This window comes from Epinephelus lanceolatus, chromosome 19, assembly GCF_041903045.1.
Source record: "Epinephelus lanceolatus isolate andai-2023 chromosome 19, ASM4190304v1, whole genome shotgun sequence".
Classification (NCBI taxonomy): domain Eukaryota; kingdom Metazoa; phylum Chordata; class Actinopteri; order Perciformes; family Serranidae; genus Epinephelus; species Epinephelus lanceolatus.
In genome coordinates this window covers 19,234,827-19,251,163 of record NC_135752.1, presented here as the reverse complement: position 1 = coordinate 19,251,163, position 16,337 = coordinate 19,234,827, and the positions used below count along the sequence as shown (strand labels likewise).

The window sequence follows — 16,337 nt, the reverse complement described above, 5'->3', positions numbered from 1 at the left end:
TCACCTCCTTGATTGAAGTGTCTTCTGTAGTCGGGTACCACAGGGGGAAGAAACTCCGAAGACTGGACACGGAAGTTTGAAACAAACTGAACACTGGCTTTGGGGAGACCAGCTGCAAAGCTTTGAACTGTGGTGTTTTTTGGGGACGTTTGAGTGCACTTGTCCGACGTTTATGACACAGCGTGTTAACGGCGACCCAGGAAGAACCAACTGTTGAGTGCTCGATGTGCAGTTAAGGGTCTCGCGCTGCATACCACCAGCTAACGTTAGTTAGCCTCCATGGCTACCTTCAACATTAGCTTGAGGTCGCCAGCTTACCAACTAAATATATATTTCAATGTAAGTTTCCAGTCACTTGTTATCACCCCATAAGTTTGTAACTAACTGTTATGGTGTAAGTTTGCGTTGTGTGATAGAAGTGTGTCATTTTAACTTTATAGCCCATGGCTGTGATTTGGTGTTTTTGACATTGCTGATGCAAGAAAAAGTTGCACAGGAACAATAGCATAACACTTATTAATGCTCTGCTGCAGTTCAGTGATCTCTTTGCTGTACAATTGTGTATGTTTTAGATGATTTGATGATTATTGATGATTGTATTGAGCACTTTGCTATTGTCAACACTTAATTTCCTGATAGTCATGTGTGTAGCCTGCAGGTTAAATGCTTGAATGGCATTAGAAAGAGGAAATCCAGTGGGTGTATATCCTAGATATAACAAGGAAATGTGGTTGTACACCAAAGGAAGCACAGGTAATATAGGTTTACGACTGCTGAAAATCAAGGAAGAGCATACTTATAGCAAGTTTAGCATAGAGTAGATTATTTGGCATAGAAAAGCATTTGGATGCACATGCTTAACCCTTACTACACTAGTGTGAGGGTGTTTGCAGTTTAAATTTCAGGATAATTTGAATAGTTTTAAAGCTGTTTTAATGCAATCATATCACTCTTGATGATTTCATCAGTGATTCATTCTTGTTTGTTTCCCTCCTCTAGATTACTTTGAACTTCCTTTCTTTGACCTCTGAAACACTCAGGATCTATTAATGCATGATAAACAGAGACATACTGGAGTAACACGGATCTGCATAGGTGACCTGTATCACCCGTACTCCAGGAGAGGACAGGCTGAGCCAGGGAAAGGGGTTCCTGTCTTCTCCAGTTCCCCTCCCAGCCTGGTGGTCAACTGTTGGACGGTGAGCAACTGAGTTCAGCTTGGAGAGTCCGGGCTGCGGCCTGGCACCCTGCCCTTATGGGGCAGCAGCCGGGGAAGTTTGTAGGGGACCAGAGGAGACCTAGTCTGCCGGCCTTCATCAAGGGTGGGAAGAGAGAGTCATCACGCCATGGGACCCAACCCTGTAACGTTTTTGCTGTGCACGGTAAGAAAAATATTTCCTCTAAGGTTACTTTTCATCGACTGCAAATTCATCAAAATGTTAACAGTTTGTTTAATGCTATAAATTGTTTGCTTCGAGCATCATGTGCCCCCACATGCCAACGATCAAATGTTGAGACACCCTGTTCTAGTCTGTGTGCAGCATTACTTTTCAAAAATGTAAATTACATAGCGAAAACAAGTACATTGGCTTGACCACAGAATGTATAGGGAACAAAGTGAATGTTATTCACTGTTGTGAAAACACCAGAGTCCAAGATGCAGAAGATCTTAGGATGTGTAATTAGAAATGGCAACAGTTTACATATAGCCTCAACGCTACTGAGGTTGCATCATCGAGAATGCAGCTTGCCAATGAATATAAGACTTGCTTGCATAACCTGAAGGAGTGAAAGTGCTGTTCATTTCACAGCATGCAATAATACATTTTAACAGCTTACAATTAAACTTACCACACATTAATAATTCAAGCAGCTCATAAAACAATGTTTTGCCATAAAATTTGACACAGAGTGAGCCTAGAGATGGTATAATGAATCTGTACCATTAGCTGTGTGATTGGCTGTCTGAGTGTGCTTCATTTTGTAATGCTGCACAACAACACACGACTTACTGCTGCTGGCAAGGCGGCCTTTAATCAAGCATGTAATGAACGGTAAACTGCAACCTGTTATAGTGCTACATTGGGTCACTTGGTATCTCTGGCATGGTAAAATGATATACAAATGAGTTACACTCAATGTGATGGTGCAGCGAGGGCCATACTGACTCTATATCAGCGTCCTACACTGGTACATCCATTGTCACGTTGTTTCAAATGTTTTGAACACACTGATAGACTTACTAGTCTCTGGTACCAGTTCAAAGTAACTAAACCCCAACTCTATACTTTTGTAAAGCCTGTTATTTTTTTAATTTTTTTTTTAAAAAGATAGGATGTTGATATGAATACTATCTGCCTTTGATTTATATTTGCTGTTATAACAGTAAATGTTAACAGAAGTAACTTCTGTGTTGGAGTTTTTTTCCCCATTGACTTTGAGTACATTTACAGTTTTCATCTGGCAGTATCGTATCATTTATTAATATAGTGTATGTTTTCTGGGACTTTTACCACGATAAGAGAGTGGCATGCTCTTGCCACCAAATATATTTTAAAAAGTTTGAAAAAGCTTTTTGTTTGTACATTCAGAGCTTCTATTATCTGTTTCATTTACACTGAGAGTGCAATTTTAGAAGTTTATTATTTCAAAAATTCCACTGACGATACAAGGCAATATTATAGATTGAAGCATTATAGATGGACTAATATAACATTATGGTAATACACTCCATTTTTAACGATGTATGGGCTACTCACAACTTCCCATCACAGAGAATTATAGCAGTCTTGTAGGGGAAAGTGCACTCAGGCTATTCCCTGTGTAACTAATAATATGGACAGAGGATGCTGTGGGACAGCTTTAAGCAAAGGGCAAATGGTAAAAGATAAGTCTGCTCCCATCCTTCCCCTTGCCCCTTTAAATCTACTGAGTCAGAAACAATCATTAAGGAATACCTCCTGTAATGTGTAATGTGGCAGAGCTCAACAGTTCCTCCTCCTGTGTTTGTACAGGATGGTGTGGAGTGTGTGCTACAGAATGCTGTATGATATTCTGGATGTGGCAGCGAACATACAGGTTGTGTCTGAAATTAGGCTGCAGCTAACAATTACCAGGTACTTGCATTATCGATTCATCTGTAGATTATTTTGTAAGTAATTCAGTTTGTTGTCTTGTTAATGAAATGTCAGTGGATAGTCAAAATTTTCCATAAATAGTTACTAGAGTCAAGACGATATCTTGACTTTTTTGTCTGACCAACATCCCAAATAAGAGGATAGTCTGTTTACTATTGTATAAGACACAGAAAAGCAGCAAATAATCACAACAGAGAAGCTGGTGAATCTCTAGTAAGAACTATTTGCCCTATATATTCAAATGATCCCACAGTGCATGTTTAATTAACATGGCTGCCAGAGAAAAGGATACCTATAATTGTTAGTGGATAATTTTGGACAGACATGGCAGGTCTATCTGTGGCAGCCACAGATAGACCCGCAATATGGCCCTGTCTGAATGAGCTAATCCCGCCCATGCTGCACTCCTCAGGGAGCCTCTTCTGCCTCTGGGGAAGCCTAGCCTGCTGCTGGCACAGGGCCTCACCATGCTTTGCAAAGCAATGACCCAGCATCCACTGTATCACACTTGTCTTACCTGGTGATGTTTCCTTTCTGGCTTTTGTATTTTTCAGTCTATGACTCTATAAAGCAGTGCATCTGTTTCCTTGTTTACCTTCCTGGTTAGAGGCTTTTGTTCTTTTTAATGCCACATCAAATGACGATCTTTAAAACAAGCATGGCAGTAAGCAGGAAGCATGGCAGAAAGCAGTCTTATGTAGCTTCAGTCATGACCCATAAAACCAGTGGTGACATCAATGGTTACTTCACTTTTGTTTTTAGAGTCAATGGTTTGTTATTTACTAGTTTTGGCTTATGAAAGTGCCTTCATGGTGGTTTATGTCTTAATATATTGCCAAGAACAGCACAACACAGTATAACCAAGGTGCAGGGAGGTTTGTACTAAACTCTATCATAAATCAAAACAAAAAACCTAATAGATGTTTTTTGTTTGGCTTGGTCTTTTAATGAACTGCCTCAGCTTTGATTTTGACTCAGAGGGAGGTGAAGGCAATAAAATGACAAGATCTAGGGGTGAGTTTTAACATTGCTACCTCCAGACATAAGTGGAAAAAGTATTGGGAGGTAAACAGAATATATATTAATCAGTGCAGGACAGTTTCTCATATAAAATTGCCACCAGTTCAGGAAAACAAATGCATCAGTTGAGAGATAGAGCTAAACTGTTTTGACATTTTAAAATGATCACTTGCCATTGAACCGGATGCATGCCATGCATCCAGCTTACTGATAAGTTTACCAAATGTGTCTGTAGGGCTGTGAATGCCTTGGCAGGAATACTTTCCACTGACTCTCTAAGTCTTGCATAACACAGAGGGGGACAGGACAGGGAAGGTCAGAAAAACAGAATGAAAGCCTTTGCCGGTAAATGGATTGAATTTGGCAAAGGGTCAGTGACTTGTTTTCCCTCTCTGCCCCTTTTCCTCCTGTGATGAGCAGGTTAGACTGCAAGAGGGGATGTGAGTCATAGTGCAAGATGAGAGCAATATCAACACATGATTTTACATCGATGTGTTTTTTTTTCTTCTTCCTGGTGAGCCCCAACTAGTTAACACTCAGCTAGCCAGCGCCATGCTGCTTCTCAGCAGGCAGGTTGAGACCTCTGCATGCAGCTGCCTGTGAGAGAGACGGAGGCAGTGAAGGGCAAGCAAAGACCTGTCTCTGTTCTTGGCATCTCTGTGTACTGTACAGTGGGGAGGTATGATCTCACTGGCTAGCTAGCATAGATCTTAGGGATCGTGCAGGGTAGTAAATTTCTGGAACCACAACTCACACTGTATTTCCAGTTTTTTTTTTTCTCTGTGTGTGGTTTAGATAACTGAGTATCTCCCCAAGTTGACCATGAAAGTCGATGAATCATGGACTAGATTACAAGCTGCAGTAGGTTACCAGGCCTGTTTAAGAAACAGGTCTGAGCACAGCAGAAGAGCGTACTTGATCGCTGCTTTGTAGTCTAAATGTCTCTTGTGTATAATGTTTACTTGTAGATACCAAAATAGATCTTGGTTTGACAACGTGTGTTCAGCTGCGGTCATTGCTGATGATCAGACACTTATTTCTCCTTTGTCACCCATTATTACTATATCTGTACACTTTAGACTGCACGTTGTCCCTGCCACACCAGTGCTAATTTTGGCTATGAAAGTTGAAAAGTAATTAAACTGAAATAAAATAATTGCAACAAAGATGGTCTAACCCTGATCAGTGTCAGAATAAGCTTTGCTTTAGTCAGAGATTCTGTTATTACACTCACTAAAGTGAAATTTGTTCCGTCAAATCTGCGCCTCCCTCCTTCCTCCTTTAATTTTAGTATGCAGGAAGTGGACTTGCTGTGTAAAAGTATTCAACGAAGGACTGATGCCTCTCATATGTTTTCCTGCCATTCCCTGAAAAGGGCTGACTGAGGAAAGAGGAAAGCAGAGTGGGATTTGGAGGTTGGAGGGTTCAAAGGAAAGAGGATCACAACAATGTTGTCTGATTTTGAGGTAGCCCAGCAATTCCTGTGCCCACATTTGATAGTTAAAGGGATACTTGCCCCCTGGTGGTTACATTTGTTTATGGGGTTTGTGTGTTGTAATGGAGTACATATCAGTTGTGACCTAGATACCATTTCCATTCCAAAAGAATACTTCTTATAAGTATATGTGTCCTCATTAATCCCCTTTGCTTTCACCTAATCTATAGTTTATCATAGAGAACGTGATAGCATGGTATAATCAGAGCTTATTTATTCAGTGTTATTTTTGTGGGTGTTTTCCGTTAAGCGTTCGGAGATAACAATGTCCCAGAGATGCAGTCCCACAACAAAAACACGTTAAGATTTCTTCTCCCGCATATTTTTGCTCCCACTTTTTGCCATGTTACTAATGCAGCTGCTAGCACTGTTGCTGCTTCTTGTAAAATGCATTTCACCAGTAAAGCAATAAAAGGCTTTTAATGTGAAGCACACATGCACACATTGAAAATTAGACATTGAGTTATTAAAATATAAGCTGTTAGATCCAGTGAAAGTTTAAAACCCACAAAGAGCCATATCACAGTATTGTTTTTGTGCCATTTCTGTGTGTGTGGTCAGGCTTAGCTAGAGAAGACATTAACTACGTTTACATGCACACTAATGTTCCACTTTTATTTCTAATATGACCATATTACAAATTTGATACGGGTCATGTTCACAGCATACTCCATTTGGGTATTCCAAATAAGGCCTTATGCAGTATTTTCTAATTAAGATATCTGGGATATGCAGGCGAGTTTTAGGAGCATTCAACAACATGTGCACAGAGCATTCAGAATATGTCTCAGCTGGGTTTTTTTTTTTTTTACCACAGTTTGCAACACAGTGCATCTTGCCTGATACTAGTCAGCTCTGTTGGTCCTCATGGATGCATTGTACACAAACCAGCTCGCCAACAGGTTAGAGATGCACACCTAATAGATAAGCCCACATTTTGCGATCAGAAGGAGAAACACACCTTCTTTTAAACACTGGGAAATACTTGGATATCAACAGGTTTTTGGATATGCACAGATATCATAACACTGATCTTTTCAAGAAGGTGGTTGGAATAATGAAAGAGGGAGGCTGTCTTTGACCAAGTTCACCACTGATGGAATGCAGTGCACCTTTTAATGCAAATTATGCAGCAAGGTACTACATCATTATGAAATTTCAAGAGAGCAGTTTCTGTTTATTCCTCTGTTTATTCAGTTATTTGCATTTCATTAAAATGCACCTCTGTATGAAGCTTAACCTATTAGTTGTAAATCCCCACAAAACTGCTGGACCACAGGAAAACAACAACAGCTGGAAACTGTGTAAGGATTTAACAGACAGTGGTTTTGGCATATGATTGGCTACTGATTGCCCTCATTGTTTGAAATTGTGACTACAGCCAACTTGCATTTGTAGACAACAAACGGAGAACAGTGCCAACCTGTGGTCAGCAGCCAGACGAGTTAGGTTACAGAAAATGTAGACCTCTGGCATGTTGCTTCTTGCTTGGATGGGTTTCAGTATGGGCACTACAGGGCTTCTCTTTTTACTCACAGGCTTCACCCCACAATTCTTCCCTGTTTGACGCCTGAAGGCTAGACTGGTAAAGCTTTAAGTATGTTCAAGGCACATTATAATGTGTGGCTGAAGGAAGATGACACCCCGCTTGTTCATGGTCTTTATTTGCCGTCCATGACCCACAACATTCCCGGTTCAAGTTTGGCTAGGCATCCTTGTTGCGTGTTAGCACCCCATCTTTCTCCTCTCACTATCTGCTGTCTCTCTCTCTCTATCTAATAATCACACTTACCACTAGCTAAGAAGATTATGGCAGCGTTTAAATATATATTTGAGGCCAGCCTTGTAAACACGACAGCGATATACAATGTCATGTTAATATCTAGCTCATCTTGTGCAGCAGGTAAATGTTTCTTGATCGTGAATAATTACATATGAAGAGGCTTTAATTTTTAAGTGATTTCGGTTGATGTACTTCTAAAAATTGTAATTTGGGCCAAAGTTAGACAGTCTAACTCCTCCCCCTTTCATGTAGCCTTTCAGTGACATCATTTGACTTCTGTGTGTGTGTGTGTTTTCCTGCAGCAGCTGCATTCGGCGTTTACGCAGTAAGTGAATCCATTTCTCTTTTAGCCTGTCTGGCTCTTTCTTGGCTGGAACTCAAGGAATCCATACAGTCTATACACCAAATCTCCTCCCATGATCCCTGTGGGTTTTGAGGACAGGAGGAGGGGGTCTGTGTCTGTGTGAGTGCGGGTGCATGCGTGCACACCCACGTACATACCCATGCAGCAGGCGCCTCGTAGTAATGCTCATTCAGGCCAGCTGTTAGGCCCCTGGTGGCTTGTCCTTCGCCGTGGCTGGCCATGTCTCCAGTCTAATGGGCACACACTCTCAGACACACACACGCACACACACGCACACACAGACCCTGTGCAAGTAAAAGGACTTATCCCTTACCTAATCTGTTTACTACTTAAAGAGACAGTTCTCCTCAAAATCAAAACCACATATTTTTCCTCTCACCTGTAGTGCCGATTATTAATCTAGATTGTTTTAGTGTGCGCTGCAGAGTGTTGGAGATATCAGCCATAGAGATGTCTGCCTTCTCTTGAATATAATGGAACTAGATGGCACTTGGCTTGTGGTGCTCAAAGCGCTAAAAATACATCTGAAAAACTCAACAGCAATGTCTCTTTCCAGGAATCATGACCCAGTTACTAAAGATAATCCACAGACCTTGTTGTGTGCATTTTCATGGAGAAACTGATTTCTTTCTACCAAACTACACCTGCCAACTGCATCACATCAAAGAAAGTGTGCATCTACTCATGGAGGAGAAGCTAGGGCTTATGACAGCACAAGATGTAAACATTAATGGCGTTCTCTTGGCTGAGCTGTAATGTTAGCTAGCTCAGAAGTGCGAGTGAGCTAGCAGTAGATGTAAGCTTCTCTTTGTGCGATGATACTGTTGCCAGGTGTAGTTTGGTTGATAAGTTGACTAGTTTTCCTGCAAAATTTAGCAATGATGTCTAAATGTGTCAGAAAAAGTGCGTGAGTGTGAGTGTGTGAGAGAGAGACACATTTGTCCCTTGCCGGATGACACCCTGTTAATTAGTAAGTGTTTTCCCCTCTCATCAAGTTTTGACCACCTGGAAAGGACTCCACTTTATTACCACCCCAGCTGATGACTAGTCAAAACAGCTGTGTTTATCAATCAAGGTAGTCTGTGTCTGGCAAGTTCCCTATTTTTCACTCTTGTAATCGAGATCCACAAGGCCTGAATTCGGGGTATTAATATGCTGGTGCAAAAAAAAGTCAGACAAAGCAAGGCAAATATACAGCATTTTGTCATGTCCAGCTCTTTTAGTGGTACAAGTCTGAATGATAGAGTCGAGTCAGTTCACCTCAAAGACACATATGACCACGCATTTCCCACAGCAAACCAGAACCAGATTAATCTACTTTGTCTAATTACAGTCTTGTCTACACAGGAGTGGTTTACAGTAGGAGGCACAGTAATGATGATTTAAGACCTGGATTAATGACAATTTAGGTTTAGTCAGATCTCACAGTCTGAGATGAGGAGATTTAACATCACCCGTATTTCTGTTGAATTGTGCTAGGTTTTCAGAACATTGTAGGCTAAGACTGGAATGGAAAGATGCCTGTATACAAGGTGTCTGTCTGCAGTATTTTATATTGATAAAAGATAATTCTTGTTCCTGCTGTTAATAGCATAGTCCACAGGAGACATTTTGGTTTGCCATAGTAGGTAAAGCACAGGTGTTACCAACAACAAAGGCCCTGTTTTATCCAAACGTCCCAGTTAGCTGTGACAGTGAGCCAGTGTGCACATTACCAAGACCCTGAAACTGAAACAGCTAAATGGAATTCAGCTGTTGTTAATTTTATTAATCACACCTGTGTCCTCTCTACTGTGACATGTCAAAATGCTGTTCATGAACAAGGCCTATTATGTAGTAACTTATCTGATCACGTGTATGAACATATCAATAGATTTCCGGCTTACAGCCTCTTCATCCTCTGCCTCTTGAGCCGGTCCGCTCTGTTTTCTAGTGAATCACTTGTGTGTAATCTGTTGCACCAGAGGTGTGTTGAGTAATATCGCCTATTTTACACAGGGAAAAATGGAGAGAGAGAGGGAGTTGAACACAGGGCAAGCCGCAGCAGTGGAGTGAAGAATGTGACCTCTTGTGCATTCCTCCCTCAAATAACTGGTGCAATCCCCCTCCCTCCCTTCATTCCCCCTTTCATTCCCCCTTTTCTTTCTTTCTTTTCTTTTTCTCCCTTCCTCTTTTTGTTGCTCTCTCCTTCCTGTTGTCTCTGTTTCTTTGTCTTGGGCTCGTTCAAGGTTTTTATTGAGTGGATTTTACATTTCACAGAGCATTTTATAGACATGGACAACAATAGCAAAAATGAGCAATGGGCTAAATTGAATTATAAGTGAAGAGAACATAAGCAGCAAGCATTAGTAACAGTATATCAGCTTTCATAGGGTAGAGGTTGAGAGTATAAGCACATTGTTTTAAGCTATATAGTTACTTGGGTCTGTGTTGTTCATTTTTTAATAGTTAACTGCTATCCTCAACTATTTCTGTCATGTAAGACAGGGTTGGCCTCTTTTCATGTTATGTTATGAACGGTTGATATTTAGCCACCCTGTGTTTGCTTTCAAGCTGCAGCCTGTTGATAGCTGCAGTGTGACAAAACAAATGTAATTGGTGTGCATGAAATGATTCGTACACTAAGATACCTGTCCTTGGTTAGTCCATAAAATTTTAAACTATGCACCATACATTTCTTTTTTTGAGTTTCAGAAGGGCAAATCTTTATTTTGAAAATTTGCAGATGCACTTTCCACTCATATTGTAGACTGTTCTCTCAGAGCTGAGTTTACAACACCCATTTATCCCATACGGAAATGTAATATATGTACATATATTGAATTCCATATATTAGTGGTTCCCAACTGGTGCAGCCACGGGGTCCAGATTTCTCCGAACTCATTAATTTACGGTCCACACAATTTAATATACTCAGTATCAAACTTGCATTTGGCCATATGGTTGAGGTAGTTTTCTGTCTCTGTCAAGTAGCTGTCCCTTAGTCACTCAATGTATGGCAAGAAACAGCATATCAAAAGCTCTGTGCCAGAAATTCACTGTACTTCAGTATAAAGTGTGTTTTTTGCTAAGTTGACACGTTCGTGAGTCATTTGCGGTCCATTCAGAATTGACCCGCGACCCACTTTTTGACATTTATGTCACATATATGATTATTTATACATAGAACATATATGTACAAATGTGACAGGCTGGACTGGAGTGGTCACATGGAGGCGGTGCACAAGAGGGGTCAGAGCTGACTTTACTTTTTGAGAAGGCTTAGATCTAACATCTGCCGACCCCTGTTGTACACCGTCTACCATACAGTGATGGCCAGCACTCTTTTTTTGCTGTGGCGTGCTGGGGAGAAGGTGCCCGTATGTCAGACAAAAATAAACTGGACAAAATGATCAGGAAAGCCAGCTCCATCACTGGAGCCGAGCTGGATACAGTGCAGCAGGTTGGAGAGAAACACTCTCTCAAAAAATTGAGAGCGATCATCTCCAACCCCTCACACCCCCGTCATGCCCTGGGGGTTATTTATCGGAGCACCTTCTCCCACAGGCTGATGGCGCTGAGGTGCAGGACTGAGCGCTACAGGAGGTCCTTCATTCCGGTTAATTAAGTTATTTATTTATTTATTTATTTATTTATTTATCACCTGGTAAGTCTGTGGTATTGTGGATATTTGATCATCAATTACTTTTAACTACCATGCCTGGTATTTTAGTATTTTCTTAGTGACTTTTTTCTGTAGTGCATTGAACAAGTATTGTGTTGTCTTTTTGGTTGCATGTTGTTGTGGCGTTGCTGCAGCAACAAATCAATTTCCTGGAAAGGATCAGTAAAGTTGATTTGATTTGATTAATATACAAATACATAATAATAATACAAACATACATGCCCACCATATTATATGCATATATGACATATTTCCATGTGTAGGTAATGGGATCTATGTATGTCACATCCTTTTTAAAGCTAATTTTACATGTAAAAAACTTGAATATATAAGCTACATGTTTTTGCTATATATGTGGGGTATATAAATTTCATTCATGAAAACATGGTGTACACATATAAGTTAAAGCTATAGTGCGTAACTTCTGTCGCCCCCCCAGCAGATAATGCATTATTACAACAAATGAGCCGGCACTTCCATGTACACAGAGTAACACTCGCCTCACACCGTGTACACAACGCTACACACAGGGCGAACACCAGGCTGCTAACATTACATTACGTTCATATCACCATTTCCAAGAAAATAATAAAGTACTAGGACCAGTACATGTAACAGCAACACATACTACTCATAATATAATTATAAACCAAGTCACTTACTTATCCAACAGCAGCAAGGCAACATCCGTGTCTGCCCTCAGCCCAATTTCTTCCTTCAGGGCTCTCCACCGAGGAAAAGCAACGCCAGTACAAATCCTTGTTTGCCTTCTCCGTCGGTTACTTTCCTTCTTTGCTAATAGAACTTCAGCCGAACGTCCAGGCTTTTTCTTTGTGGTAGGATCCACTTCTGAACCGTGTCTCGGCCGCTTCTTTGGGTTCTCTGCCATGTTGCTTTCTCTTTCTACCTGCGCTCTACCTCTTGCTATGAGACACTCTCCGCTCTTCCTCCCCCTCCCTTTTTGTTGTGAGGTAAAACGCAGCATTTCCTGTGCGCCAGCGTGGGAATGTCACTAGTCGACACACAAACTAAAAATGATATATATTGAAAAATACCGCGAGATGTTAGAGGAGCCGATCGGCTTAATCAGCATTGTGTCATCTCCTCTAGTAGTGGCTTGCGTGAAACGGACATTTACGGACATGTAGAAGTTACGCACTATAGCTTTAAATGTAAAGTACATTTTCCTTATGTCTGTCTCATATATGTTCTTGCATTGATGTAACATAATGGCAGTGCACCATATCTGACACAGTTGTTATATCTTACATTTAAGCCAGAAAATTTTGAAATCTTTAAAACGAATTTTATTGCTTTTATGAAATGCTAAAATTGAGAAATTTCAGCAGCTTGTAAAGAAGTTGATATGAAGGGTTAAAAACTCCCACGAAATCACGAAGGCAGAGACAACAGCTTAAACCAAAGTTTTTTCCATGTACGTAAGGTACACAGTGTTTTGCACAGAACAATTGAAAGTGTAAGCATGTCGGTTTAGGACAAACAGTCCTGGTGAGTCTTTGACTCTCACCCTGGTTTTTGTTATTTGGATTCACTTCACTGTCTGCAACAGTATATGTTATGAAATCTGGGCTTGCGATAGCCCAGTTTCTGACAAGAAAATGATCTACTGAAATGTCCTTGTGTGTGCTGGACACGTGTATCAGTCACTAAGTCAGATTTTCTATACTGATAGATTGCTTAAAATTAGGTTGGCTTGTTTTAATATTGGTTATGTGGGCATTCATTGTTGTCTTCCAGTCAGAACAGTGAGACCATGAGCATGAGCACTTCCTTTTCTTCTTTTTGCTGGTTATCCCCTCATTGTCCACACGCACATACAGTACACACAATACTCACGCATGCCGAGAACCTCCAACTTGGGTTAGGAATGCTGAGTGGCAGTTCTTCGCCACCCGGGTCCACACACACTCACATACAGAAAAAAAAACACCCCCTGTTCCCCTCTCCATGCCTGAGCAGGCAGCCCCAGCTCCAGATGCAGCTGTTGTTTTCTCTGCAGACAACCTGCTACCTAGGATGCCAGCTCTGAGTTTTTGTAAAAATTTCAGCCATTTATGGGCCCTCTCGGTCAGAGAGCCTCCCCATGCAGATTACAGGATAAAATGGGGGCATGATTTGAGGGCATTTGCCTTCCTCTTGAGAAAGGCCTTATATGAGGTTGATTTTGATGACAGTGTCCCTGTATCTAGAGATCTATATTTTGTAAAATATTTTAAAAATTTGATTTGAGTAGGAATGAATAAAATCCTTTCCACTAATCCATCATCTGGCCACTTACATTATTGTCTGGTTTGCTTTTCCCCCTTCACCAGTCCAGGCCATACAGTACTGGTATGCTGTCCTGTCCCTTTGTGTTGTGTTAAGCTCCTCTTCATAGCGCTATAAGAGGAGGCCTGCTATGCTTGCTGCATCTGGATCCACTTAGACACAAAGAAGAGCCCAAGCAGCTCCACTGCTGCAGCCCGAGAGCCTCAAAGCCAGAGTCACCCTTCTATGTATCTGTTTCTGTTTTTACCCCAATGGGCATACAGACAAATGGGGTCTTTCCCCAGGCGTCTAGATAACATCTCAAAGACATTTAAGGTTAAGAGTCTTTAAAAACACACTCTCTGCCCTGTTTACTGTCTGTCTCCTCTTATTAAGGTGCTGTCTTTTTGTGCTTTTGAGCTGATAAATTAGACCCAAAGTAATAGAAGAAGTTTAAGTTCTAGCTTTCTCTTCCTCGCTGTAGCATTGCAAACCTCCCACTCATATGTACACACGCTCCCTTTTCTTTTCTGCTTTCTCTCTCCCTCCTGAAAGAGTTTGGCTCCCCGAGTCTGCACACTCATAAAACAATGGAATATAAAAAGTTGTGCTTTCATTCCAGCACACTGGGTCAAATTGAGTAGTTTAGCTAAAATCTGAAAATGACTGGATTAGCACCCACTCCTCTCCCCACACACACACACACAAAGAAACACAGGTTTCTGAGTAGAACCCATTTGTCTGGACTTTCTTAATTTTCATAGACCTTTTCAACACGACGATTAGCGCAGCATTGTATCCCCGTCAAGTAATGAATAGTTGTGTGCATTCAATTTGGCTTTCTGTTTGCTCAAAGTATGAAATTTTAACTCTGGGCTAGCATGCATACGTTTCTATTCTCCGAAGGTTTGCATATTTTTGGCTCCACATAGTTTTGTCTGGGCCTACAGCAGTCTATCGTGTGGAGAAATGAGCAAAGGCCCTGCTTAGTCACCTGGTTTGTGTTGCCCTATTTTGTGTCTGTCATCATGATAAAATGGTTCCTCCTGTCCCATTCCAATAGGTCGGCGGGGTTTAACTCCCTCCGTCTCTGCTCTGCGTGCTAGCAGGCCCGTCTGTATTGAAGATGGCTGTAAAGCTGAGCTGACAGTGGACTGTTAACGGGTCACCTCAAATGAGAGGGATTTGGCTGGAGAGAGAACGAGTTTGTGTGTGAGCAGATACACGAGAGCATGCACATAAAGTGGAATTCATCATAAAATGTGTTTAATGACCTTTGGGTCAGTTTCACTGTTTCCATGTAAAATACACTGGGGAAAACAGCTTCTAACAAGCCCAGAGAGAATAAATATAAAGGCTGTTGTTTGGCTTTTGTTCTCTGTGTGCATATGGTAGTTTTTCTGCACATCAGAAGCCTTGGAAAATATTTTAATTTGCTTGCAAGTTTGCTTATGAACTTCTGTATGTTTAGTTTCACTGTTGTCCACATTGATAATTTATTACCACTTCAGTCTGATGCTAGAGACCTTAACCTTGAACCAGAGCAGCCATTGATTTGTCCTCAAGTGTCCACTCTCCCTGTGGAACATACCAAGTGGAGAATTACGTGGAACTCTAAACCCCTTAACCTCATATGCCAGTCTACACAACTCAGACACTCTGACTGCATTCTCCAGAAGGCCCAGAGTAAACAGCCACACACACACACACACACACACATCCACACACCACATACATACCTTGTTCTTGAGTGTCTGATATTTAAGTACTCTTGGCTGTGACTGTGAAGCAATACAGTGGAATGATGAACCATGTGCTGGAACCTACGCGGCTTCATCTCTCTCCCTGTCTCCTACTCTTATCCTCCTCTGTAATTAGAAAGCTTACTTGGTTTAAACGTGTAATAACTCATGGTCCGTGACTTAGATGGACAGGACCTATGCCAAGTGTTTCCTGGTATATATTTCTAAAATTGTGAGACTGTGTGATTGTGTTTGTGTGTGCCCTCATGTGGAGTGGGTAAGACAGGAATCAGGCAGTCCTCAAATATCTTTGTAGTCACAATAACTGATTCTTTGGTACCAAGTCGATGCCAAAATTTTGAAAACGTGATAGTGCTTGTTTTTCTCCAGTACAAAAGGTGCCAGGGATGCACATCTTGCGGACCAGACAGGGCAACATATACACTTACAAGTGTTCAAGCCTAACATTAAACGCCGAAGGAAGAAGAATGCCTTCCAGGATAGAACAATAACACATTGAAGATGGTGATAAGTGCAGTTGCAATTACAGCTCTCCCTTGACTTGTCAAAAAAGAAACATTTTTTCCTGTGGCCTTCGTATGTTTTGAATGTTTTTTAATGGGAGCATTGCATATTTACACTATGCTACAAAAAATTAGCTGCAAGATGAGTTGCAGAGCACGTTGCAAAATGTTTAAAGCAGATATCAGTAGCAGTTAATCATGTAATGGTATGAATTAGGGCTTGGTGACATGGAGAAAATCAAATATCAAAAATGTTCTTGACCAAATACCTCGATATTGATATTGTAATAATATTGCAGGGTTGACAATTGGTGCTTTCACAATTTACACAATGAGATTT

The 16,337-nt window shown here is 41.1% G+C and overlaps 1 protein-coding gene across 1 annotated transcript in view; it reads left to right on the top strand.

Annotated features, from left to right (window-relative positions):
* Positions 1-1,105: 1,105 nt before the first annotated feature.
* abl1 (c-abl oncogene 1, non-receptor tyrosine kinase) overlaps positions 1,106-16,337 on the top strand; it is a 37,057-nt gene continuing 21,825 nt past the window's right edge. The window contains exon 1 of the mRNA XM_033647177.2: positions 1,106-1,382. Coding sequence (XP_033503068.1) covers positions 1,256-1,382 — 127 coding nt within the window. The 5' untranslated portion in view covers positions 1,106-1,255. The remainder of the gene's footprint in view (positions 1,383-16,337) is intronic.